The sequence below is a fragment of the Taeniopygia guttata genome, chromosome 6 (genome assembly GCF_048771995.1).
Source record: "Taeniopygia guttata chromosome 6, bTaeGut7.mat, whole genome shotgun sequence".
Taxonomy (NCBI): domain Eukaryota; kingdom Metazoa; phylum Chordata; class Aves; order Passeriformes; family Estrildidae; genus Taeniopygia; species Taeniopygia guttata.
Genome location: NC_133031.1, coordinates 25,218,717 through 25,246,077, shown reverse-complemented (window position 1 = coordinate 25,246,077; position 27,361 = coordinate 25,218,717). Strand labels below are relative to the sequence as shown.

Below are 27,361 nucleotides of genomic sequence, written 5' to 3'. Positions count from 1 at the left end.
CAACATGTTTGTGTTTTGTATATATATATATATATGGACAAGTTTGTGTATGTGTGCATGCAAATAATTTTTATCACAGCTTCTGGTAAAAGGGTGTTTTTCTAAGAGGATTGTTTTGGGAATGGAGTAGGGTTGGGCAAGGGAAATCCTGGGTTTATTCCAGCTTTCTGTTGCTGTTTCCATCAATGCAAGGAAGCAGTGTCGCTCTCACTGTCCAGCTTTACATCCCCCAGTGTGACTCAGCAAGAGCTGTGTGCTGTGACAGGGTTTGGTTTCTGTCACACGTGTATGGGTGTGAGTAAGCAATGGTGCTGCATGGCTGTAATTCCACAACACCTGGGGAGCTGCCTTTCCTTTGGATTTCCTGCTGAACCAGAGCCACTCCTTGCTTGGGAAGGGTGACAGCCACAGCTCCATGCACAAAGCCAATCTGGAGCCTGGGGTTGGAGATCAGCACCCCGTGAGGAGCTGTTGCTGCAGGGGTGGAATAGCTCACCCAGCCATGCCTGGAGCTGAGCACAGAACGCAGGGTGTGCTACCACAGACCAGAAAATGTGGCGTCACTCAGAGCTTTTATCCCAGGCAGAGCAACGTCGGTGGGAGCTGCTGATGGGGATGTGTGGGAGAGCACTGAGTGCTCCCCCAAGACTTCTGTTGAAGGCTGCAGTAGGCTTTAATTTAGTCCTGCTCCCAGGGTTTTATTCCTCACTGTAAGTGGGAGCAGCCAGTGAGAGCTGAAATTAACCTATGTTGACTGTTCTGCCTTTGCATGTATCCTGTGCTTCCTGGCCCAGGCTAATTTGTGTTTTCTTTTCCCTGAACAGGTCTATATCATCAACGTAACATGGTCTGACCTGACTTCCCAGATCATCTACCGGAGATACAGCAAGTTCTTTGACCTGCAGGTAAGTCTGTCCTGTCTAACATTAAATATTATTTCTACTCATGCTTCTAGTCATGTTAACAGATGGGTTAATAGTGCCTTTAAATAAGGCTTTGTGCTTGTTTGGTCTGTTACATGTCATGATCTTGAAACTTTTCAGACTCTGCCCTTGTAGGGTATAAGATAAGTGGGTGGTATGCTCACAGTGAGTAACTTGCACTGTAAAGACGTTTAAAGCTGACATTTTTGTGAATGGTTCCTATTAAAGAGGGGATCTAATTTTCAATACTTCAGATGCACTTAACACAGAGAGAGCGCTACATTTTAGGCCCCCAGAAACTACTTACCCAAGTGACTAAAAACAACAGAGCTTTTGCACACTCCCACAGCACCTCAGTAACAGAGATTGCAGGGGAAACTTTCCAGTCTCTCTTCCTAACCATCTACCTAGCCAGCAGTGTCCTGGCTCCTGCTGGTTTGTACAGCTCCTTTCTTCCATTCTGTGCCTGTATGTTTCAATTTCATCAAAAGCTTTCTTGCTGGATAGCTGCTGACTAAAATATGAAACCAGGAATCAGTTGCTTCATTTCTGGTAGTGCTCCCAGGCACCTGCAAGGGTAGGGGGAGCTTTGGGGTTGATATTCTGTTTGGCAATGATCCAGATCCACTGATATTTTTGTATTATTGTAGCTTTATAGGCAGCAAACTAATTGCCTGGGGTAAAAGTAAAAGCTGTGGTTTGAGACACTCTTGAACTTTGGGGAAAAGGCTCATTTTTGGAATGGAGCTGGTGTTTGGAGCTGCGTTGATGTTGCAGTACCAAGTGAGTCCTCATGGTCAGTATTGAGGAGGTAGCTGACTGTGCTGTGTCCTGAAAAGTAACACTGAGCCTTTTCGTAAGATAACTTAAGAAAAAAAGGGTTCTTGTTTGAGGTATCTTAAAGAGCTCTAGTTTCATCTTTGCTCCTCTTTATGTTTCATTTCTTGTACTTGGAAACCTGAAGTTTCTAGGCTGTTTTGTAAGCTGCATCACTTATTATGGCCTCCTGCCCTTCTGGGTGAAATGTGACCATTTCTACAACCAGTCCTAATTTCTGTTTGCTGTGTGGCAGGAAGACAAGAAAGGGATGTTCTTAAGCTTCCTCTTGTGCCCATCTCCATTTCTAACTGGGCTAAAGTGCCAGGCCTGCCAGTCCCACTGCTGTTAGAGAATGTAAACATCTTCTCTGTGTCTGCTGTACCTGCTAAAGATGCGCAGCTCTGTAGTCACAAACATTTCTTGTCAGCATGCGAATTGTGGCCAAAACAGTTTCTTTCTTTTTCTCTCTTCTTTCTCTTTTCACCCCAGTTCTGTTCTCATGTATATGTTGTTCTGGGTCTCCTGGCCTTTCCTGGTAGGTTTGAAAAGTTCCCATCAAGTGTGGAGTTATCAATGGGGTTAGTGTGTTGGACAGGAAATGATGTCTCAATCAGGGAGTGAGTCCTGAAAGGTCCCATTGATAAGTGCAAGGGGGCCTAGCCAGTGGAAAACTCCTGCTTGCATGACGCTTCTCCCCCCACGAGAAAATATGACAAGAAAGTAACAAATTCCCTTCTTTAACCCTTTTCCCTCCCAGGGATCTCTGTCCGGGCCACCACTGCATGAGCAGTGTCAGCCCCCTACAACAGCCTCTTTAGCTCTTGTAGCGTGAGGTGCAGAGTTACAGAAATTGAGGTCTTCACTTGAGATTTCCTCAGTCCTGCCATGTCTCTGTGCTGTGTCACTGTGTCCATCTGTGCCTCAGTTTCCCAGCTGTGAGATGGGGGCGAGGCTCTGTGTGCTCAGGCTGCCATAACATGCTTTTAGACTGCCAAAGGTGATAAATGGTTTTTTATTTATCCCCTCCTATTACTCTTTCTGGATTTTTGATTATGCTTTAGCATCTCTTAGGTGAGGCAAAGGAAACTGCTTTGGGTCTTGAATAGAAATTTGTATTTCCAGCTCTAATGAAGCCTGCAAAGAGTAAAAGTAAATGAATGCTAAGGGGGACTTCAGGTAATCCTTGAATTTTGGGAGATCTGTGGCTTGATGTGCAGAGATTCTTGCTCAAAGAGAAATTGGCTCCACATCTTGGGATGACTTGTGCTTTCCAGATTTTTGCTGGAAGCTTGAACTTCTAACCTAGCACTGCTTGAACATGGGGTTTGCAATCTGATACCATGCATGGTAAGGTGGTCTTAGCATAATCAGTCCTCTTTGATAATATCCCTGCTTATCCCCATGTGGCACTTCTAGGAGAAAACCAAGCAAATTCTCAGGGAGTAATGCTCAGCCAACTCACGGGCACCACTCATGTCCAAAACAGCTGGAGTCCACAGGTCTCTGCCAGCTCCACTCACCCTGCTGTGTCAATGACAGAGCTGCACTTCAGGGCTTCTGAAGCCTGCACGTGTCTCATTTGCCCTTGAGTGGAAGTGGAGGAACAAGGGCTGACTTGTAATGACTTAATCAGGGCTGCAGTGGCTGGCATTGACAGTGACACTGGATACGACCCGTGGGGAAACCTGGGGGGCTGCCCAGGAGCAAGGAGGGAGGAATACAGATAATTAATTTCACTACTCCATTTTCATGTTTCTTTAAAAAAGAGCCCACCCTTCCCCAAACGGCTGTCTCTGTGGGAAGTGGCTCAGTGGTTTTGAGAGCTTTAGCATTAGTAGAAACTGCATTTTTAAAAATACTTCTTTGCAAATTCTATTAGGTACTGCAGGCAGTAAGAGGCTTCTCTGTCCCAAGGATTCAAATCTGAAGAGAGCTTGGCTGTGCTCTTTCAGCAGTGCATATGCTTGAATTGGGAGTCTGGTTGTTTTTCAGTTCAGTATTAGGGCAGTAAGGGTAGTCATAGCATAGGATTTGTTTGCCCCACAAAGGTGTAAGAAGTACAGCAAACAGAGCCCAAAGCAGCAAGCCAAGTGTCAGCCCTGTGCTGCTTCAGTGAGGGCTGGATATCTGTAAACACAGATTTTAAATTAGGGTATTGCCGCATCATGTAATTGTGCAACCAATCACTTCTGCTCCTGAGCATGGGTCAAATGATGGCAGCAGAATACATGTGAGTGCTGGTGTTTCAGTAAATAGGATTGAAAAGATTGAATTAACTCTGCATAGATGAAAGCATTACTATAAATTGCTTGTCAAATCCAATTATCTGCTGTCTTTCACCCTGGGGACACATTTGCACCTGAGCACCACATGGGGTCAAAGCTAGCTCCTAACGTAATATTTGGAATGCAGTTTTCTTGCTCTTGCCTGCCATGCAGAATGGAGGAGCATGAGGAGAGTGATGTGAACATCACCTGTCAGTAGTGTTGACCCTTGTGGCAGGCTGGTGGCTCACTGGGGCACGTTCCCTGGATGCTGTTTGAGGTCTTCCATCATTATTGATAGATTTGCTGGTGGTGGTTGCAAAATCCTGTCCCTAGGATTTTGTTCAGTAATGCTGCTGCTGTCACCAAAGGAGCTGAGAAAGGATACTCCTTTTTTGGGATAGCAGGGATAACTCCTGGCATTTCCACTGTGCAGTAAAAGACACCTACAGATGTAAGGTGTTTTTCTTGCTGGAAATTCTTTAGGAGGCTGTTAGCAGAATGGGGAATTGCAGCTGAGTGTGTGCATAAATAATTGCCCAAAGCATCAGGTGGAGAAGTGTGGAGATGCAGACAGCTCTCACCCTCCCAGTGGCCATGCTGGGCTGGAAAACAACCACAAAGTTTGCAGCTGACAAGCACGAAGGATATGTCTTTCCCCTCTCCCCATATCACCCTTGCAGTTGCCCAATACCACCTTGGGCTTTTTACAGCTTTTATGACCCCAGCTGGAGACCAAGTATCTATACCTGGTGTCTCAGCTTCAATCACCAGTAGTCATCTGCTGCATTTTATCCAGTGACTCTCCTCTGATTCCATGTCTGTGTTATTCAGTGCCTGCATGAACAGGACCAGCACCTCAGCAGAGGGACCAGACCCTCTGTTCCGTGAGGATGGCTGGCTCTCTGTGTGGGGAGCTGGGGGAGGATCCTCTCTTATAGCAGGTGGAATGCAGCTTTCTCCAAGATTTCTCCAATCCACAGCAGCTGGATTTAGCAGCATGCCACCATCCCACGTTGTGTGTTTGGCTGTGCAGGAACAGCATCACCAGAGCCATGGTGGGAATGTTGGGTACACAGATCTAAGCCTCCCCACACAATGACACACTCAGACAGTTTGGCTGCAAGGAGATGTCTGAAATGTCACAATATTGAAAAGGCAAATAAACAAGGCTCTGTTGAAGCACTGGCTCTGTGTATCAGCAAAATATTATCTGCCCAACATGGTTTGCTGATCTAAGCAGGTTTTCTTCAAAGTGGCACAGAAAGAACTCACTAGCAGTCAATTAGAACATTAAAAAAGTAAAGACTATCAAGAATTTTATTAGGAAGAGGAAAGACATGTAAGTTGTTTTCGTTCAGATGATAAAACATCAAGACCTTCATTTGTTATTGCTAGGATCATCCTGATTGTTTATAGTGCTATAATGGAGTAACAGAGCACTGAAGATGACATTAAACAAAAATGGTAGTATAAAAACTAGTAATTGCAGTCTGTATCTCTGCTTTTCTTACTTAGACTGGAGTTCATGTAAACGCTACTGCTCCCAATTGTTCTCCTGTTACACTACTCTGTAATAACATCCCTTTCTCCATTACTCCAAGCTGTGTCAAACAGGGTAATGTCCACTCTCATTCCCAGCTTGGTTGTAACTGTGCCTCATGCCTGACCCTGGATTTCACTGGGTCACTATGATTTGAAACAGGACCTGGTGGCTTTGGCATGTAGGCTTTCTGGGGCAGAGCAAAGAGAATTCTGTGATCCTGATGGGATTGTGTCTATTCACTCCAGTAGTTAGTCTGGGTTAATTGCCCAAGTAGAGACCTACAGCCCTAATTCTGGTGGTCCAGTGCAGTCTAACTCAGTAATGATGTTTTTGTAGGGCCTCTGATATTTCATGTTCGTGCTTTTAGCTCTGCAGGAGTGGTGAATGGACAAGTTCAAGCATGCACTAAGTTTAGCAGTGGTGAAGAGTGTAGGTAAGAATGTAATGGGGCAAGGGTTCTCCTGTGTTTGCAAATGCTGACTCCTAGCCCTCAACCCACCAGGCCTCTCCAGCAGGATGAGCAGTCACTCACTGGTCTTCCCAGCCATCCAGAGCAGCAGTGTCACTCTGCAGTGGGTGACCCTCTCTTCTGTAGGTGCCACCCATGCCGAGCTCCTGCTGGCACTGCAGGGAGGGCAGGAGGGCTGCGGCTCCGGCGAGATGCAGCTTGCCCCTCTCGCAGTGTGGGAGGTTTGTGCTGAAAGGATTCCCAGCCTCTGACGAGCTCAGGGAGTGTTTCTGTTGGGCTGTGTGTGTGCATCTGAGGGTGCCCAAGGAAACGGGCAGGAAAGCTGGGGGGAGAGGGTGGGGTTGAACGGGGCAGGGGTGGAACAGCATGGCAGATGTTACTGCATCAGCCTGCGGAGCAAGTGCACAGTGAAATTGGTGTTTGTCCTGCTGGGCTCTGCATGTGCCTCCCTCTGCTCTGGACTGTGCTGGCCTTGGCCAGCATGGTCTGGGTTGCAAGGATCACGTTTCCCCTGTTCCCATTCCCTTGGTGTTCAGCACCCTGGCCCTGCTGTAGATGTTGAGAACTGCTGTGAAATCCTTCTCCAGACCAGGGGCCTGGATCCATATCTGACCCATCAGGTTCAGACCCATTGCTTGGCTTTAGGGACATCCCTGATTATCTTGGAAATGTGGGGATAGAGTTACTTCAGCTGTAGCTATAGGGTTTCAGTTATAAACAGCCTTCTTAAGAGCATTACTGAAACTGAAACAAGACTGGGAAAATTCAGAGGAAATCTGAACATGGGTCTGTCAACACGTCTGTTCCCAAAGGTCAGTGCTGGCTCCTTGGGGAGAAATGGCACATCCTTTCTTCTGAGTAAACACAGGCCAGTTGTTTGCTGTTGTTATCCCAGACAGTGCATGGACAAACTTGCAGTGCAAGGTTTGCAGGGGATGCAGAAAACCAGATTTCCAGGAGGAGCCCTGCACTGTCTGTGAGGGCTGACTGTGCCTCCTGTGTTTTGGCAGCTGTGCTGGAGCTCCTGGTGCAGCCATGCTTGCAAGATTTGGCTTCAGTAGGAGACCCCTCAATGCCTGCTCTCAGAAAAATAGCCCAGCAGTAAGCTTGTAACAGGCCTTTCCAGGGGAACTGAGATGCCCCTGGGAAAAAATTAATGGCTGACATGGTTATTGAGCTCAGAGTGGTTGTCTCTGCTGATTTAAAAGCTATCTAAATACCATTTGTCCTTTTAACCTTCAGTGCCTTAGGATACCAACTGGCTTGGGGCAGTATCTTTGTGTTCAATTAATAAACAGAATTGTTATAATTCTAATTTCCATAATGATTTAAAAGTTTGCTTGGCAAAACAATCTGTTCAGCTTCCAGTATTTGTTTTTAAAGAGACTTTACATATCAAAGATGAGGCCATGATGAGGAAATGGCAAAGTGCCTGCCAACCTACAAAAGAGGTGCACTGAATGACCATGGCAAAGAACCCACAGCTGAGGAGGTGACCCAGCCTATGGGAACCCTCCCTTTTGTGCTTCTTCACTTGGGTTCTGTTGGAGCACAAAGCTGATACTTGAATATTGTCCCTAATCTGCAGCATGGGAATCTCCTGCAGGGTGGCTACAGGGAAATATTTGCTGCTCAGCACCAATCCACCTCTATGGCCAGGACGTGGGTGACCTTAGAAAGTGAGGTGGTGGCTTAGCCACCTCCTCAGGATGTGACAGCAGCAAGGCAAGAACAGAGGTGATACCCATGCCGCTCTGTCTTGGTGGTCTGGGCTCTGTATGTAGTTAGGGTAATGAGTTTTGTTTGGGGTTTTTTAAAGAAATATTGGGAGCTCATGAAGAGGTTGTTTACTTCTTAGCTGTGTCCTTTTAACTGTATGTGATCTGCCTCTAGCAGGCACTGAAAACAGTGAAATTGGTCAAAAGTGTTATTTTCTGGAATTATTCCCTTGCTTTCTAAAGTTTTGGTGTATGTAAGTTGTTCTTACCATCCCCCGCTTATCGCTGGCTGGGAAACTGTGAGGATGTTGGAGGACCTGTGCTGTGGTAAGGGCTCTCCTGGATACAGCCACAGAGAGGGAAAGCAACAAGTTCTTCCTAATGAACTGAATTGACTTGTACCAGCTGTGGAGGATACAGACTTATTTTCATAGCTGTTGGTTGCTTTACATGTTAAAAATCCAATGTATCAGGAACATGAGTCCCTGCAAGGTTGTGGTGCTAATGGAAATCTAAAAACATGCCTGAAATTGCCAGAAATTCTGAAGCATGGTGGAAGGCTTTGGTATGGAGCCCAGACATGCTGATTTTGTGCTTGGACAGTATCTCATACAAGGCATTATGCAGAATCATGATAAAAACTGGGCTAAAAGCCTTTCTTCATCAGAGTGCATACAGGCTCAGTGTATATCTCCTGTGTTATCCCTCCTCCATCTCCATTATTTTGGTGTTGGAAGCTCTCCTCATAGATCTCCACAGCAAGACTTTAAGCTCAGCCTTGGGAGCAGCCCACTTGTTTGCTACCCTTGTTCCAGGTTTTGTTTGCTGGAACAATAAAACCCAGGAGAGTGGCTTGGCTGTGAGACCAGGCCCTGCCAAAGCTACAGCTCGGGCTGCTGGCCTCACACAGGCAGCAAATTCTCCAAGTGCCACTTTATTAGCATGTTTCCTCTTACCAGAGATCAAGATCAACCTTTTAACTTTTTTTCTGGAACATCTGTGTAAAAATTAAATTCCTGGGTGGAATTTTTCCATGGCCTTTTTTTTCCTGAAGCACCGCAGCCCCGAAAGTTCGTTCATGACAATTCTACCCCCTGCACTATGTTGTCGCTCTCCCCTAATCATACTCAGCTTTCAATTATTTATACTGCCAGAAAATTGCATGGAGTTCACACCCCTGGCCCTGAAACACAATTCTGCTTTTGTGCAGGGAATACAATCCTTCACTTTCATTAAGTGTGTGGAGACCAAGATGAGAAGTGCCTGTTGTGTTCGCATCCCTTGGCTCGCGATGAGAGGAGCTGCTTGTTTTCGCAAGCGTCCTAAATAGCCCTGGAAGGGTTACGGGGAGTTTATTTACATTATTGCATTTAAGTACAAATAGAAAATTGCCCAGCCATAATGGAAAGTTTATGCAGGGCTCTGTCAGGGCTCTTTTCCATGTCATCTCACCCTTCCCAGCTCTGCTCTGACAGGCTCAGATGTGGGAAGGCCCTGCCTGGAAGGAGCAGTAGCTCTTGGTCCTGTCACACCATGGTTTGCTTACAGGACACAGAAAAGCATCAGCTGGCATCTCTTTCACTGTGGACTGTGTCCAGTCCTGCCTGCCATAGGGAAGGCTCCTGATCAGGCTCACCCCAGCCTTATTTATGAGTGCTGGGTGCTATTTGTTTCTTCCCCATAGCATCTGAATGACTGATCTTTTTACCATCAATGTTTGGAGCATGAAGTTGGGAGTTTGTTTTCCCCCATTCCCTTCCTGCTTGCTCGAGTCGCAGCATGGTTCTCCTTTTCTGCAACCAGAGCAGTTTCATGTCTCGTGCAAATGCAAGTATTCCCACTGCAGAACTGCCTTTTGCAATTTCCACTTCCCTCTCTTCAGGGGAAGCATTGAAGTGGAGCGGTCAGGGCAGTAAAACCCACAGAGTTGAGAAGATACATGGTGAAGTCACGCAAAAAGCAGGACTGTGATGCTCTGGGGAAGCACAGCTTTGTGCACACTCCTTCCTGGGTGCCCTGTTTGAACAGCATTCAGCCAAGGGGCTGAGAGATTTTTTTTCTCCACCTTTTGCTTTTTCATTTAAAAAGAGAGAACTTGAATTTTTACAGCATATTAGATCCTTTGGCACTGACCTGGCTGGCAGCCTGCTGAGTCCACACCTGCCATTGAGCATCGACCCAAGTGGCCATAACTAGTTTTTTTAAGCCATCCCGTCTGGGACCTTCTGAGGGTTCAAAGATAGCAGAGCAAGGAGTTCTAGTCCAGTGAGGAGGTTTGCACTTCAACAGTTGCTGACAAGTTCTTGATTTCAGGAGCTGTGAACAAGTTCGCAAAGGACTAAGCAGAGGCTGAGAAAAGCATTACAGTGTGTTTAAGATAATTTCTGTAATTCTATAGTACAAGTAGAGCTCTATATTAAAGCAATTCTTAAGGCATAAGTGTCAATGCAGGAGTGTCTCTGATTCACCAGGTCAGTCAAGGGCAGATCCTAATCGATTTAGTGGTGCTTTTACAAACAGAGGTAACATCAGAACCATGTGTCTGGGTCTTGATGCATTTATTTTTTAAAGGGTGTGTTAAGAAAACCAGTGAGACTTGCTGAGCTGCTCCCTTCAGCCAGGTGTTTTGAGAGAGGTGAAGGACAAACCACAAAAACATTGTGAAAGAGAGGGGAAAATGCCAAATGGGAAGAAGTTAAAAAGCAAACCAGGAAAGGACTAAGTAATATGATAATAGGGAAAAAATATTTCAAAGGGCTAGGTTGAATTTAATGATCTAAGTTTTATCTTAGAAGGGAATACACCTTATCCACCTGGACCAAAAAATTATTTCACAGACTTTTCCTTTTATCTGGCAAAACTCTGGCTTTTGACAGTGAGTTGGAATGTTGTGGCCTCTCTGTCATCTGGGAATGTTTGATATCCAAGTCCAGGCTTTTCCTGGTCACTAGAGTGATGTGCTGCTGTGTGAACAAAACTGGCATGTCTTCCTGGTGAAGAAAGTACATTGTGGGATGGCACATGCTGAACACCTGTGTCCTTGTAACTAGTCCAGGTTGTCTGGTAGTTTTCTGGTGTGTTGGTAACTGTTGGTGCAGCTTTGCAAAAACCTCTGTTGCCTTGTGCTCAGAGGCTGTGTTACCTCATTGTGTTATCATGCTGAGGGTTAGAGGGTGCTGGTTGCTTGCACGTAAGGATTTAGCATTTGATGCTTCAGGAGGTAGTAGAGATTCATTTGCCATTGGGTTCTGGGAATAAGGTAGATGGAGCAAGTGATGTGCTCCATAAAGGTGGTCCCTGGCTATCCTTCTGTAAAGGGAAAAGTTTGCAAAAGGTGCTTCCAGGGTAGACAGGAGTCCTATGAAGTTTCAGGTTGGTTCTGGGTGTAGGAGAGCCCTGGATTATCCAGCTGAGCAGGGGTGTGTTGTGAGCTGCAGGAGCACTGGGCTGTCAGTTCCTGCCTGTTGTTGTTAGGAAACCTCATGCTGAATCCTGTTCCACTCTTAGGTCAAAATATATTTCATTGCCTTAATGTGGAAATGTTTTTTTGTGTAATTAGGAGCTTGGAGTCTGTGGTGTGGAAGAGGGCAAGGGGAACTTCTGGTGTGGCAGGAAGGTTATCTGGAAATATCCACCCATAAAACGGGGGCTATAATCAGCCCTCCTGGAGAAAGTTTATTCATTAATATTTGTGAAATGCTTTGAAGTCTATGGTTTGGAGTGTTTTTAACAGAGCCCAATGTTAGCTATATTACAGTAGCTAAGCCAGACCGTAATGACCACGTTCCCTCTCCTCCCCTTGATCCCCCAGCCATTTCTGACAGGGTTTGGTGAAGAAGTGAAACATCAGCAGAGCGACCAAACTGAAGTTAAGTGCTCAGCAGAAATATAAATAGTGTTTTTTGTTCTTGGAATTATGTCCTGGTTCTATGGAGTCTTGTGGTTGGAAATGGAATTTGTGAAAGGGATGAGGAATTTATTTCTGAGCTTGTACCATGCTATCCCAGTTGGTAACTGGTTTGGGGTCCCCCTGAGTTAAGATGCACTGGTGGCCTTTGGATGATTACAGTTATCCCATCCTGTCTCCATGGGAAGTCACCTGGGTGAGACTGGAATGTTGGAATGGGAGGGAGATGTGGCAAAACAAGGAGGCCCCAGAGCAGGATGCAGGAAGAGCTGGTTTGATGGGCTGCTCAGCTCTGGCTGCCTCTAAATGCCTCTTGCTCCACGCCTGTCCATTTCTTAACAGCCCTGTGTCTGCCCTGTCAACAGCATTTGCCTTTTGTTTTGCTTGATTTCTGGTCTCTGGAGGTGAAACTTCGTGTGAAGGAACTGGGGGGATTCAGTCCATGCTGTGTCCCCAGAGTACCTCGTGGATGAGATTGCAACACAGAGGCAGCAGGTAAATGGATGTGCCAGGAGTCATGGGCTAAGGACACATCCCAAAGAGTGAGTTACTCTTACAAAATTGTTCTCTGGGCTTGCAGGCATTTGCTCTGGGTGGCAACTGGGAACTTCTCATTAGCATGACCTGGTGTGTCATGTGTTCAGACACAACCCATAACTCTCCTGGCCAGCTCTGACACTGGCTTGTGATGCATCCATTCCCTAGCCTCACCCAGGGCTAGGCTGGGATGGCTTCCTGCCTCAGGGACTGCATTGCTAATCTTTGCTTGAAGATTTGAGGTGCCCAGACATGCCTTGGCATGGGGAGGCTGCTCTGCATTGTTATGATGGTTCTCAGCTGGGAGAAAGGAGATGTCTCCAGCCCAGAGGCAGAGCACGCTCTGTTCTGTGCACCCTGTGCTAGCAGGGATGCTGGGCAGGTAGCTTGGCTAAACAGAAGTGCCAGCTCAGAGCCCTGATGTTTCTAGTGATCTGTTGTCCTTCGAAAGCACCCTCTAATCATGGAGCTCACAGCCAAAGACTGACCCAGCCCTCGCCCCTAATCTCATCTTTCCTCCAAGAGCCCGGTCCCTGGAAAGATGCAGCTCTCCAAGAAGACATTCCAGGGGGGTTTAATCACTGCACTCGCTCCAGCCCTGCTGCACTTGTGGCCTGAGCACCTGCTGTTTCATTTAATTAGCAACAAATGGGAGGCGTGGGTTGGGGGAAAAGAGCAGCGCCCTGGTGAAGTATTTGCTGCAATGTAATGCATTTTATTTTGGGTCTGGAATGGAGACCATGAGGAACATTTTCCAGAGGGCTCCATAAACCACCTCTGTTCACAGGGTGATTATTTGAGGAGGGAGGAGAGTGTGCATTTAAATTGGTGCTGCTAATTTCTGCAAACAACCACATTATTTTTACTTCATACTCCAGACTCCCTCCACCCATGACTTGATGTTGGGAGCTGTGAATTTTCCACATCATTACAAAGTCCCTCTATAAAAGAGAGCCCTTTAAATATATTTCAAAAAATTGATTTCAAATACACCAGGCTCTCAGATAAGTCAATATTCAGAATGGAAAACTAACTCTTTCCTTCCCTCATAATGGCCTGCTCATTTATTTGTATTTCAGTAGCACACACCAGCTCTGAGCAAAACTACATCTGTCTGGTGTTAGGGGCTAGAAAAGGCACAAGAAGCTGCAAGATAAGTTGAAAGATATAACACTATAGCACCTTTGCTCACCATGATGGTTAAGTTTGGGAGCTCTGTTGAAATCAGGGTGTTCTTACATTGCCAGCAGTATTTTACCAATGTAAGGAAGGGAGATGGGGACAACTGGGAAGGCAGACTTCAAGATTGAACCACTTGTGCTGGACAGTGGCTGTGTCCTGCCTTTGGGAGATCGGGTGCTACAGCTCCATGCAGGGAAGATTTCAGGCACAGCTTCCAGTGCTCCAGCCCACCAGCACTGGGGCTCTTTTTCTCCACTGGGGTGGCAAGTTTAACAATGATCTCTCCTACTTCTACTGGTACAAACTGTAATTCTTAGTCTAAAGACACAAAATATATATTGGCCTTTTGTCTGATTTTCTTCAGGCAGTGCAAGCACCATAAGAGCTGCAAGACATAATACTCTGATTTTTCCCTGCCCTGACTAAAACAGGAGAGTTGGGTTTTAGAGATTTTTCCTTTGGATTCCATGTTCTGAAAGAGTTCATTTCCCATGGATTTGAGAGGATAAGTTAACTTGTGGCTGTCAGGTATCCAGATGCAACGATAGCTGTGGTCATGTCAAGAACTTAGACTGATAATTTTAAAATTCCATGTGGGATTTTAAATTCAGTCCTGGGTATTGGGTTCTGCTCCAAGGACAGTAAAAGTTTACAGAAAATTCTCATCTTCTGAGATTGTCATAATCTTGAAATAGAGAAACTCTTGCTGTATGTCCATGCTATAGGCCTTAATTATTAGAACAGAATATTCTAGTTGGAAGGGACATAAATTACCATGTAGTCCAGCTGCCTGGGCACTTCTGGGCTGACTAAAAATTAAAGCAATTAAGGGCATTGTCTAAATACCTTTTAATTCCTGAGAGGCTTAGGGCATCAACCATACCTCTATGTAGCCAGTTCCAGTGTTTGACCACCCTCTCAGTAAAGAATAAGCCAATTGTAGGTACTCCTTAACTACATAATCATTGTATGCTCACTGCTATCAGTGGGGAGCCATAATGGCCCCTGGAGACTCCCCAGCTGGGGAGGCAAGTGTAAGAGAGGTTTTCTTGGGAAGGGAATTCAGTTTGCCTGAAAATTCAGTGGCATCATAAAAAAACCCTCACCGAAGCATGGAAAAGTGGCCTCTGCATCCTAGAAATAATTGATTTTGCAGACATTGGCTCTTTCTCTTGCTTTTTGGAATAGTTACATTGATTTTTTTTTTTTTAATCTGCTTGTAGGCACACAGGGCACCTGCACGTGTCCCAGAACTGTCAGACTCCTGCAAGTCAGCATTATACTCAGAATCAACCCCATAATTCTCCAGCAGTATCTCTTCCTCATCTCAGTTTTTCCTTCTTTCTCAATGTTCCGATCTGATGATAGAAATAGGTTCTTTCTGCGTGGATCAAATATGGAAGCAATACCTCAAGGGACTCATTCAGAGTCAGGATATGAAGTCTGGACTTCTTTTTCTACCTCTGACATTTGAGAGATGCTTTTAAGAAGATGAGATACTATTACAGTGTCAGCCCATCTGTTAGCAGAATTGGTGTTTGAATCCTATCCCTTTGCTCAGTTTTAACAGGAAGGCAAATGAAGCTGTCTGGCAGTTTACCTTGTTGCAATGTCTCAGTATGGTTAGGAAAGGAAATCTGTTTTTGTTTTCAAGTCTCTATTGTACTTGCAGTGTTTAATGCTGTTCAGTCCCACATTCAGGCAGGGGAGCACCTGCCCAAGTGCTGTTGCAGTTTCTCTTGTAATGGAGAACAGCCCCTTTGCCTCCCCTTTCCCCTGCTGGCGCTTGCTTTCGAAACATGAGCATCTTCCTCTGGCTTCAAATCCTTCTCCAGGTTGATACTGATCTGCAGGGTTCAAAGCAGGGGTGGGATTTCAAAGCCCCCTTGACCATTTCGAATCTGCAGTGTGACGCTCAGGCCGTGTTGAAAGCCTGAGTTTTGAGGCACATTTAATCACATCTCTGCACCTGTTAGGGTGGAAAAAATTTCTTCTGAGTTTTGTTTCTGTTGTTCCTCAGCCACTCTCAGGTTTTCCTTCGTTCTTGGCCAGCACAATGTTCTCTAGCATCTGACCTCATGTTGAGACATGCATCAGTTCCAGATGAAGGGCTAGAAGCAATTGTCTGCACCTGGCTCAGCAAAATAGTTATTTGTGTGTATGTGTGTGTCTGGTAGTGTAATTTATTTGGTCAGTTACTTGAGCCAAAGGAAGCCCTAATTAAGCAAGATAACTTTGCATCTGTGTTGCTGGCAAAGAGCATTCTCTGTGCTGGCCGTGGGAGTGATGCCCTCCCATGCCTTTTCTGCCCATGTTTGATGACAAAGGGAGGGTTGCAGTAGCTGTGCTTTGATGAGGCTGGTGTCTTGCTTTCTGATGGAAAATGGACCATTCTGTGCTCTGATATTTTTCTTACTCTCAGCAGGGTGCATACATAGAAATCAGTTTTTGAAGTTGCTTGTGCCCAGTAGAAAGCAGTTGATGTGTCATTCCTCTTCCCACCTCCTCCTTATTTCACTTCTTTCTCAGTATCTTTTTATTTATTTAATTGAGTTTCTAGTGCTGGGCTCTGCAGATGGCAGTTCTCTAGACCTGATTCCTTACAGCCATAATGCTGAAGTGCCAAAGATAGATAACCCTATGGAGTACACAAGGATCATGTGGGCTTTCAAAACCAGCAGCCAGGTGTCATAAGGCAGTGCCATCAGACAGCTTGACTGCTGCTCATAGGGGAATTACAGGCTTGGCTATGGCTTGAATCTCTTTGATGCAAGTTAGTGTCTTCCTGGATACTTTCAGTGACAAAATATCTTAATGCAATTTCAAGAGGAGTCTGTGAAATATTAATTTCCTGTCTGAGCCAGGGGCTAGGGCAGAAGAGAGCTGTGTGGTACCTGCAGCTTGTTGGCTAGGCTTGGACTTTTCAGCACGTTTTTGAGGATGTTTCCACAGTCTGGACATCTTTCTGATGTTCCTTTATTGTGGCTTTGTGTGATGGAGAGGAGGAGAGAACAGACAAGTGCAAATCCACAAGGAGGGGGAGAAATAGTCCTGGGTGTCTGCACAGAGCCCAGCAGAGCACAAATGACTGTCATGCTTGTTTGCCCTGCCTGTCTGCCCCATCCAGCTTCTAAAGCTGGTCACAAGATATGGAAAGGCATAGAAATCTGCATTATCACTGCTGGATGTCCTGGATGGTCATTAGCTTGCCCATCAAGTAGTTTGTAGGTCACCTTCCCCTCAGAAATATTTGGGAAGGAGCTGCTGGATGTGATGAGTTGTGGCTACAATTTCCTGTGACTAGCTTTGCCCAGCACCCTTTCCTTGAATCACCCAAGCACATCTTGAATCAGTGCACAGGCAGTGTGCACCCTTCAGCTGGCCACCATGGTTTGCATGTGTGGCCAGGCAGGCTGGAGAATACTTGTGTTCTTGTTTTGTGACAGAGCACATGCCTAGTTAAGTACAAGGGTTCCTGGTGCTGCACTGCTCCTCGTGTTACTGAAAGAGCATCTGCCAGAGGAGAGCTCACTGAGGAGCCGGATATGTACCTGACTGCCTATGAACCCATGGGTACTGTGCTCAGCCCACATGGCCCTGTGGCCTCCCTTGGCTTAAAACTGCTGCTGCCCTGACAGGGGTGGGCACAACAGCTCTGGCTTTCAAGGCAGCACTGTGCTGCTTGTGGTGGCCAACAATGTGCTGGGTGCCTCTTGCACCTGGTGCTGCTGACCATGCTCTCACCATCAGGTCATGCAAATGCCACTAGGCAGGAAACCTCCTGTGGAAGGACAGAGCTGGAAGGAGTCTATCTCCTCCTGGATGCAAGCATCTGCCTCCATTTGCTCTTTATCCTTCACAACTTGTAGCAGTTTTCTCATCTGCAAGTTTGGAAAAGTCACAGCCCTGACAGTATTTCTTGACAACATGCCTGTGCCACTTAAAAGCTACTGAGATAAAAAAAGACCAAAATAACCCCTACTGTTGTCAGAGACCTCCATCGATGCTTTTCATACTCTGCCAAGAAGTGCATGTGATTAGTTGGTATGATACACAGAACAGCATCTGGTCCACAAGGAATGCATCCAGAGATGGATGATTTTTATCTGAATGGAAGTCCCAGGGTAGGGCTGGGGTGTGCAGAGCGTAACACGGAGCCCTGTAAACACTGGGAGTGCCCACCCGGCTCTGAGCAGCACACGCAGCCGCTGTGGCCGCCGGCCAAGCCCGTCTCCTTTCCCAGGGTTTGCTTTTGTTCTCAATTAAATTAATGAAAGTCCTCAAGCAGACTTGTAGTTACAAAAATAAGATTTCAGTTCTTGCCTCCCTTTGTAGAGTACTGAGCCCTTTGGGACAGCTCTAGTCCTGAGTCTCCTGGGATTCTCTTTCTGGGCATGGACTTTATGAACTCAAACGTCACCCAAATTCCCCTTTTGCTTTTAAAGGGAGAAAGTTGTCCATGCTGCATGTTGGGGCAGGGATCAGAAGGAGCTGGAGTGGGTCTGACTGTGCAGCTCAGGTGCCTGTGTTGTGTGGTTGGGCTAGTGATGGGAGGGCTTATTAAAACAGATACCCATGAATTTTGTCCTCCCTGTACAGAAATAAGTCTACAGAGAGAAACCAGTCTCTGAAATGCCATTACAGTAGGCACCAATAAAGACAGATTGTTTGTTCTCACATTGTATTCCAGTGTGTAAATCCTTTCCTCCCTGCATTGCAAGCCCAACTGGTCAGCCAGTGCTTTTGGAATCTGCCCTTCCCATGCACTGACCACCTCTGCTGTCCCCATGTGCCACATGAGCATCCTGGAGAGATGCCAGCACGGCACCCAAGCCTGGGCAGTGCCTGAGCTGAAGGGCCTGTGCTAGGGCTTGGGTGTAAAGCTGTCATCTGCCTCTGAGCTCTTGGAGACCTCCTGTCCTGCTGGCTGCTTGTTACCTCCGTGGAGGCCTGCAGAAAGGTATCTGTTACATCTGTGCAGCTCCCTCTGCCTGCTCAGGTGGTGGGATTTGTTGTCTGTACTCCTTTCTAAATCCCGCCAAAGACGGGATACACATGTGTTTGGAACCAGATACGCAGGCAAAACATCTTGGGGTTTGGAGGTGGGGAGAGAGGAAGAAAAGAAGACAAAGGAGTCTCTTCCCAGCATGGAGTTAAAACCTGTGGTTATGTTGTGCTTGGCACGGATTCCTCATTGTACTGCGCTGGGCGGTCGCTCTCCTCTGGCAGATGCTCTCCCCAGAGCTATGAGAAGTGTCCTACAGAGATGAGCAGATACCATTTCAGATGGAGTTTGTGAAGTAAAATGTGCCATTGTGTTCAGAGCTATTGTTTCTGTTTTCAATATTGAAGTTACTCATGGTTTCCAGGGGACAATATATCAAGCAAAACTAACAGGCTGTAGAGAAGATGTAGATTATGAAAACACAGGGATTAAGTTTCATACATTTGGAGCTAAAATCTCATCTCTCTCTTAGCAGTGAGAGCAGGGAAGCACTCTTGCAGACTCATAAAATTCTACCAATTTAAATGAGGGTGTGTTTTCAACAGGGTTTAGTTAAAACTATGGTCAGCACTATGTGAGCAACTTAGAAGACTCTCTAAGGCTGGATTCTGTGGGTACAAGTTCAGTGACCATCCAGGGTATCAGTTTGGTTTCAGAGAATTTCTGTGCTATGCTTTGCACCAGTTCAAACAAAATCAGTTTGCAAAGATGGGGTCTGGCTATCTGATAGTCACCACTTAAAACACCCATGAAAATCCACTGTTATCTCTTTAAGAGAGAGGAGTAAGGAAGGGTAGAAGAGGGAATTGCATGACCAGTGTGACTCTCCAGCTCTGACATCCCTTTTGGGGACTGCTGGAAGCCAGGTGATACATTGGCAAACAAGGGGACCCATTAATGAAGGGCCAGCCCTCATTCCCACAAGATGCCATCCTAAATCTGTCATGTTACAGACCAGGAATTTGGTTCCCTGGATGATCTGACAGCACTGAACAAAACAGTGGTAAAACCAAAACAGCCTGGAAATCATGCTGACGATATTTGGCGTGTGTTCTAACAGTAAGGATGCAGTTGGTACCACTCTGCTGATGGCCCTTGTGCTGCTTTTGGGATGCCTCCTCAAGCACCCTGCTTGCAGCTGCAATGCAGTGTTTGATGCTGCTGCTTGGGTTTTTTTTTAAAGACCTGAGGGTTTTTCAAACCCCTGCAGCGTCCTACCAATCCTTCCAGCCTTTGTGCTGGGCTAAGCTGAGTTGAGCTGCTCCTACTTGCACAAATTTAAGGCAGGCACTCTCGGTTTTTGCATTTTGAGGCCTTTAGAGCAGCCTAGTAAGGTTTGTGAACCGATAAACTCTAAAGGCTTAGTGGGGCTACACTGTATTTCCATCATTGTCTTGAAAGGGTTGAAATTTAAAGGATGGAGAGTAAACACTTTTTAAAATGCTCAAGTGACATAGGAAGCAGTGATTAATGGAAGCGACCTTGGTGCTTTGCTCCCTTTCAGTGAAGCTCTTAGACTTGCCATTGTGTTTAAAACTGGAACCTCTGCTCTGACAGTGCTATCAGATGCAGTTCTGCTGTCTGAAGGCCAGAGCTGAGTGTCCAAGGTCACTATTACTGCAGTGTCTCTCACTGGGACACACTCGTCTCTTCCTGCTTATGTGCAATCTGAAAGAACACTTAAAGCCTTGGGTTTTGTAAGGATGAAAAATTGCAGGATGTAAGGAAAGATGCTCATCTTTTGAAGTTAGCTCTTCTTCCAGACAGGATTTTTACTGTAACCTGCAGTGAGCTTTTTAGAACATGCCTAAGGTGTGCAGCCTGAGTACCTGGGCTTGCTGTGGATGTACCAGCTCTGGAAAAAAAAAATCCAACAAATTGCTTGCATCCCATCGCAAAATTATGAGCCTTCCCCAGAAGCGACTTGACCTGATGGGACAGGGCATCATCATGGCTCTCACATCTCTGCATGACCCTGTGGTGCCACATAACTGCAGCATTCATCTCTCTAAAACAGGCATTGGGGCATGGCCTCACTTCCCAAGGATACTGTTGGGACAAATCCTCTGTAGATACCAGAGTAACAGGGGACATATAATCACCATGGATAGATGGAAAAGTATGAAGTAGCCTTTGTCCAAGCATCTTCCAGTGTGGTTAAGTTGCATGAGGCCAGTTTAATTTAGCACTGGGGAAAGAAAATGCTTCTGGCAGGAGACTTCAATAGCTGCTCTGTGAAAGGACACTGTGGGCTTTCTGAGAAGCTCCTCAGAGATGCACCAAGTGCCTCTGTCATCCCAAACCAGCACCTCAGAATGTTTTGCCAGGCTGTGTTAGCCACAAACGCTGGGCTCGTTCTGCAGAGCCTTTAGAAAAAGCTGCATTTCTTTATGAAAAGTACCAAATGTCTCAGCTGGGAAACAGCATTCCCTCTTTTGATGGATCATGTTGGGGAGAGACCCCCAGTCTCTGCTCCCTGCCTTCTCCTCCCCTGGCTGTTTTATTTGGATACTGAGAGGTTTGTAAGATTTCCAAGATTTCTTGTGGAAATTTTCAGACCCCAGAAAGGCATTTTCCCTTAGAGGATTATACCATGCTGTAAATGTCTGTTCTCTTTATTTTATATGCATTTTCCTGCTTTTGTTTGACTTTCTCACAGATTGCATTATATTTAATTCAGAACATATCCCATAATGCTGTAATTGTCAGGCATGTCAGCTGGTTATCCGGATGACTTTTCGCTGTAATTTTTTTTTCTTTAAAAATAAAAGGAAAGCAGTTGCTGCTGCTTCTCAGGGATTGAATTATTGCACTTCTCTTGCATGCTGTGGCATCATGTAACACCACAAGGGAGCCAGTGTCACTGGCTGCCTGATATAGTTACTCCTGCTGCATTGTGGAACCCGTTACTGCTTTAGGAGGAGATGGAGTTCCACCTCCTTCTGATGTGTAAGATGTCAGTTCTGTGTGTGAGTGGCTAACAGATGAGCTCCCCTGGGCTCAGTCTATTCCATGTCCTCACCCAAAGATCTTTTCCAAACTTTTCCTAGTTGGTGTTATGCTCAGGAACAGCTCTGCTCTGGCCTGTTTTGAAGGGATGGGTGTTAAGCAGGCCTCCTGATGTCTTGTGTCTGTGACAGTGAACTGGTTTGTTGTTCCTGTGAGAGGGTGAAGCAGGGGAGAAATAAAAAGAAGCTCAGAGAAATCTATAGAAAGTTCTCTAACAGCTGTCTGTTGTGGAGGGATCTGCCCCAGCAGCAAGGGTTTCATTCCCTGCCATGTATCTCCTGTCATTGATCTCAGCAGGTATGGTCCTGAGCTGGAGTAAATGAGGTCCTTTCACTTACACCATGGATGCTCCACTGATTAACCTTAGCAGAACACCTATTCTAAAACCAAACAGTTGAAGAAATTATCTTCTCTAGGCCAGTATGTAGAAGGTGAATATGTGGAGATAGTCTCTTGTGTTCTCCACTCTCTTGCTTGTTTTCACCTGCTGACATTTAAATGTTGATATGTCACCTAGCATTTCCAGAGATTCATTCTCTGGATCTGGGGACCAACCATCTTCCTTAAGTGAAAGACACCTTTGGATTCCCTGGTTAACCAGGATTTGGAATATGCTATAGATAGACAAGCCCACAAATGAGAGGATAATTGTATCTGAAAACCACCAATAATATTTCTTCCATTTGCTTCTGTTTTGCTGGGTTTAGGTGAGTGTAGTTCTCTGAATTCAGTCTCTGTCCCCTGCTCTGCAGTATAAGGCTCAGAGCCCTTGATGGCTCTTGATTGAATCTTGTGCCACCTACCTGAAATCTGTCTCACATTTTGCAGGTGCAAAACCAGAGACAGGACCAGAGAGGTTTATGCACCGGAAAACTGTGGCAGATGACAGAATTCAAACCCACCCTGGCCATTCCCTTTCTTGCAGGTCACATGGTTTATAATTCAAAATGTAGCTGATGGTGCTGAAACCATCAATCCCGTCAGCAAGCAGCACAGCTGGTTTCCAACTTCAAAATGAAAGGAAATTACTGCAGCTCCTCAGGGGTTTAATTAATAGCTCCTATTCTAGTATCTTACCTTTCCTTCTCATCTAAACCTGTGTTATCTGCATTGGAGACTTTCAGTCTTTTTTGATTTGCAGATGCTCTTAACCCCTCTTGCTGAGGTGTGAGTTCCATCATCGCTAGTTTCAGATCTGCTAGAATCTCTGCTTTTCTTCCAGTTTCTTTGGCAGACTCTCTCAGAAGTGTGCACACAACCCTATACATGCACAGATGCCTCCTCTCCTCTTCCTTGTCTTCCAGCTGGCTGTAGCCCTTCTTTCCTTCTTGGGACTCTGAGATCAGATCAGCCTTGTGAGAAGGGATGTGCCTGATGCCTGACTGTCCTCTAATGCTTTACCTTTCAAGTCCTCTTATACTTTACTTTTCAAGTCTAAATTAATGTTGTTATCAGCTTACATAGTTTTTGATGAAAAATGCATTTTCTGATGAGCACTTGGAAAAAGGGAAGCTGATATGTCTCTTGGCATTCAGTGTAGGAAGAAATGTCATCTTGGGACCAGTTGAGTGGCCAAGAGTAAGGTGGCAAGCTGGGATTTCTAGGGGCACCTTGCAAAAACTCTGTGCTCTTGGTCATCGTTTGATTTTCAACTGCTCTTTCTCTGGGACACAAGTAAATTATACCCTGGAAAGGGAGAGAGGCCTCATATCTCTCTGTAGAAGGTCCGAGTCCTTTATCATTTTGCAGTGGTGCATGTAATTTTGCTTGCCAAAGTAAGGGGCTTGCATGAAAGTCACCGTCAGGATCTTTGTCTTATAAATAAATCTCCCCATGACTGCAGCACTGACCTCCTGCAGAGCTTTGATTTTTATCTGTGCACATGGCAAACCTGCATCCACTTGAAAAGCAACCAGAAAGATATCCACACTAAGAGGTTATGTGGGTGTCCTCATTTGCTCATTTTAAGAGGAGAACTTAATTCTTCTAACTAGGGGAATTAACACTGCTGCAAGGAAGGAAGGGGAGGAACCAACAGCCCAGCAGGAACCCATCTGTAGTTTATGGTATAAGGCATAGGTGGAGGTCAGGTGATTGTCTCAGTGGATTAATTTTAGGGAGTTGGATTTGGACATAAACTTCTGAAACCTCAAAACCAAACCAGGAACAAAGTTCCCACTGACAAGTGCCACAGGGTCAAGCCATTGAACAATTTATATGTTCATGTCCCCTGCACTGGTTGGCTCCTAGCAGAGTAAAAGCCTCTCCTTCAATAGAGAAGTTGCCTCTTAGTCTAGGGTGCTCTAAGTCCTTATGTGTGCAGCAGAAAGAAGTGTTGTTTCATGAAAATTTAACCAAGATAGGTAAAATAGTGAGTAAATTATCAGGAAGCTGCTTGGCTTCTCATCCTCAGAGATGCTACTTGAAGCATCTCAAAGGGTGCTTGCTTTTCTTTGTTAAACTTTTTAACTAGGTATTACCATTGCAAGGCAGACAGGGGCCGAATCTTATTTTCACAGCACAGCTGATGTGAAATGACCAGAGGTGCTGGCAAACACAAATGGTTCTTGTGTGCAGGAGAGGCTCTTTCTTTGTTATATGTTTGCATTTTAAGTAAAGATGGCCTGAAGCAGAAGACCTGAGAAGGAAGATGCCTTGGGGAAGTGGTTGAGTTGATACTCTGAAATCTTCCTATTTCATTCTTGCAACTCAGGTGATTTCATGCTTATGTACAGATAGAAAGGAGTGGAGTAGGCCAGTGCTCTTGAGTCGGCTCTCTTTTTAATAAGCAGCAACTTGCATGAGTAATTGCCTTGATTTTTAATGAGATTAATTGATGACCATTTGGTGACTGCTGCAAGAAAGTCATAATCTGGGCCACAAGGTTTTATAGCAGGTCTTCTAAAGGAGTTTTGGGCAGAAGCAAGAAGGAAGGTGCTTGGAACGGAAGGCAGGACTGTGCAGGACTTCAGTCGGAAAGATGTAGCAAACCCAGAGCAGTTTGGAGAGGCAGTTTTGGTGGTGAGTTATTAATGCATCTGTTGTGCCAAAAGTGAGAGTGAGATGTGTTTGTTCAGCCTGACTCCAGACATGCTGCCTGAATGAATGGAAAGCTCACTTCCTGGTTTCCATATGCCCTCCCTGTTCCCAAAGGGATCCTCCACCCTGTGATACAGGGACATGGTAACTAACATGTTTCTTTATGCTCAGGGCACCAGCCATGCAAGTGGAGGCTCCTCCTCATTGTAAGCAGATGAACTGAGCTCCTCCAGTTTTGCCAAAACGTGCTGCCCAGCTGTGTTTTCCTGTCTGCCCAAAGCCAACTACATCCCTAATTCAATTCTTTGGGACTCTGCATCTAGATGTCCCTTCTTGGCCTTCATACTGGGATGATTTTACTCCAGGTGAAAGAATTGCTTTTTGATTTAGCAAGTTTTATTCCTAAGTTAACTGTTGCACATCAAAAACGTGAGCAACAACTTGTAGAAACTGCCTGTGTCTGAGCAGAATAACCTGGGGCGTTAAGTGAAGGGTATTTTTCCATCAATCATATGTGCATTTGCAGTTATAACAAGAATAACTTCCTTTAATGGAACAACATTTGTCACAGACGAAAGAGTTTTAGACTTTCAGATGCTCTGCAGACATCTAATTAAGAGAACTGAAAATCTGTTTATTGGTCTTTGTCTGTTAATCATGTGAGGAAAGGGCTGTGCCTACCAGGAGGAGTTTTGGTAGTTCAGCCCTTAACTTTTTTCATTCCCAGCTACTTCCTTTGTCTCCTCTTACCATAGGCGGGCTGAGTGGAGATGTTAGGCATTGGCATGGGAAACTCCATCATCTTTGGAAGCTTTGGAATGTTTAATTCGAGTCCACTGATGCTTTTTTTCTCCTGTATACATCTCCTCTTCATCTTCCACTTTGCATCCCTCTCTGTGGGTGGGAGGGCACCCCGCTTGTCTAGGACTTTAGCTCTAATGTGCATTGGCTTTGAATGGCAGAACTGGGTGCAGGAAAGTGCTGAGGAAGGCTCCTTGCTTCTGCTGCACTTTATTTGACTTTTAACATCCTGAAGGTTCCATGGCTTCTGGAGTGCTGCTGCCAGCCCCAGCTCCCCCAGACCTTCCCAGTGGAGGCAAGAGCTGGGATGGAAAGTGTAGTCTAGGAAAGTTTAGCCAAACTCTTCCAGCTTCAGTTTATTGTATCTATTTTGCTGATATCCACCCTTTAGATAAATAGCACTAAGTTATACATGTTGTGGCTCACTTGATGTGGTTTAAAAGGCTTGTATTAGCCAAGCTAATCTAACTCCAAGAATAACCCTGGGAATTTGACTGTATCAGTTCCAGCTTCAGTCAGTCACCACGTAGTAAAGTGAGAATTGCCTTGCTAGCTAAAGTGTAGCAACAGTGAAACTTCAAGTCAGTAGGTGGGGATTCCCTCCCCCTCTATTTTTTTTTTTTCCCTCGTCTTTGAAGGAAGCTCCTGCTCATGCCTGACCTCAGACACACAGAGCTCTACCTACAAGAAAACAAAGTTTCCCATTTTCAATAAAAAAATCTGTCTCTGTAGGCAGAAAAACGGGTTAGCTAACAATCCGCAAAGCTATGGTCTATTTATTTACCAGGCTGACTCCCTGATGGGGAAACATGTGGGATCTTTTAAGTCCTTCTTCTGCGCAGATGTTGCTTCTACTGCTGAGTTTCCTCTTGATCTTTGGTTTGCTGTGCCATATGGTGAAAACTCTGGAGATGTTGTGTGTGGTGGAAGACGAGAAGGATTCTGCGTGCTTAAAACAAAACCAGTAAAAAAAAATTCTGACTGTTTTTCCCCAACTTAGCAAAAAAATATTTTTAAAAGGAAATCTGTTGAGCTGGCAAAACCCTTTTAACTTGCACAGCCTCCCTTTGGACATGTAGCACTGATGAGATTAAATGCTGATTGACGAGTATCCCCTCCCTTCCCCCAGCTCTTGCTGCCACTTTGTGTGTTTGTATTGAACTGTAGATCCAGTTGAGGTGAGGAGATAGGGGTTCTGCAAGGGCAAGTAACACTACTGCTTGCTTTTCCTTCCTTGCCTTCCTCAGAGATCACAGGAGCTGTGGACTGTGAGTTGAAAGATGTCTCTCCTGGTCTGTTGGAAAGGAGCCCTGGGGCTGGCAGGAGCTTTGGACTTCCCCCTGCCTGAGGGAGCCAGGGCTTCTGAGTAGGGAAGGGACATTGAACATCATAGAGACATCATGCATAGGAAACACGGGGAGAAATGAAACAGAATGTGAAGATTTGGGTCTCTGTCTTGGTAGCACTGTGTGCTGAATGAGAGCGAAATGTTGCAGAGGGTGAATGGGAGAGTTGAGAGGCCCTGGCATTTTCCAGGGCTGGAGTTGGTCTTCTTTGGGCAAGTCCATTCAGGTGTCACTAGAGCAGATGCATCTTTCTGTCTGAGGCCTTTGAGCTGTCTTCAGCCTCAGTGGCACTTGTCCATCAGTCTCATCATCCAAGGATACATTGTAGGGCTCCTTTAGGAATGTCAGATCAGCATGCAGCTTTCCTAGGCTACGAAACCATATGCTAAAGGATACTGGGCTGAGAGCACACCCACCTTGAGCTGTGCTTTCAGGCCGTTCGTGGGGTTGGTGTTCTGTGGGATGCTTTGCTGTCTGAGGCCTGCTTGCCTGCTGCCCTCCATGTAGGGACTGCAGTGGAAGATATTCCCCAAAACCCCATCTCTGCCTCCCTGGGAGAACAGGAGCTCTTTCTTACTGGACCAGGGAAGTGGGTCTTTCTGCCTCTGCCATTAAAGCAGAGCAGGTGTTTTATTAGATGTGCTTTAATCTGGTTGCTTGAACAGAACTTTTAGCCAGGAGGGTGGTCTTTCAGATGGACAGGTAAAACCTGTTGCTACACCAGCACAGGCAGGCTGTGTATTAGAGACAAGGCGTCTGTGTAGCAAAAACTGGGAGCCTAATTTTAGAATGACAG

The 27,361-nt window shown here is 45.7% G+C and overlaps 1 protein-coding gene across 5 annotated transcripts in view; it reads left to right on the top strand.

Annotated features, from left to right (window-relative positions):
• The window catches only part of SH3PXD2A (SH3 and PX domains 2A), a 245,885-nt gene that overhangs the window by 41,133 nt on the left and 177,391 nt on the right, over positions 1-27,361 (top strand). For all 5 annotated transcript variants that reach the window (XM_041717165.2, XM_041717164.2, XM_012574636.5 and 2 more), the window contains exon 2: positions 825-905. In XM_041717165.2, the coding sequence (XP_041573099.2) occupies positions 825-905 (81 nt within the window). The remainder of the gene's footprint in view (positions 1-824; positions 906-27,361) is intronic.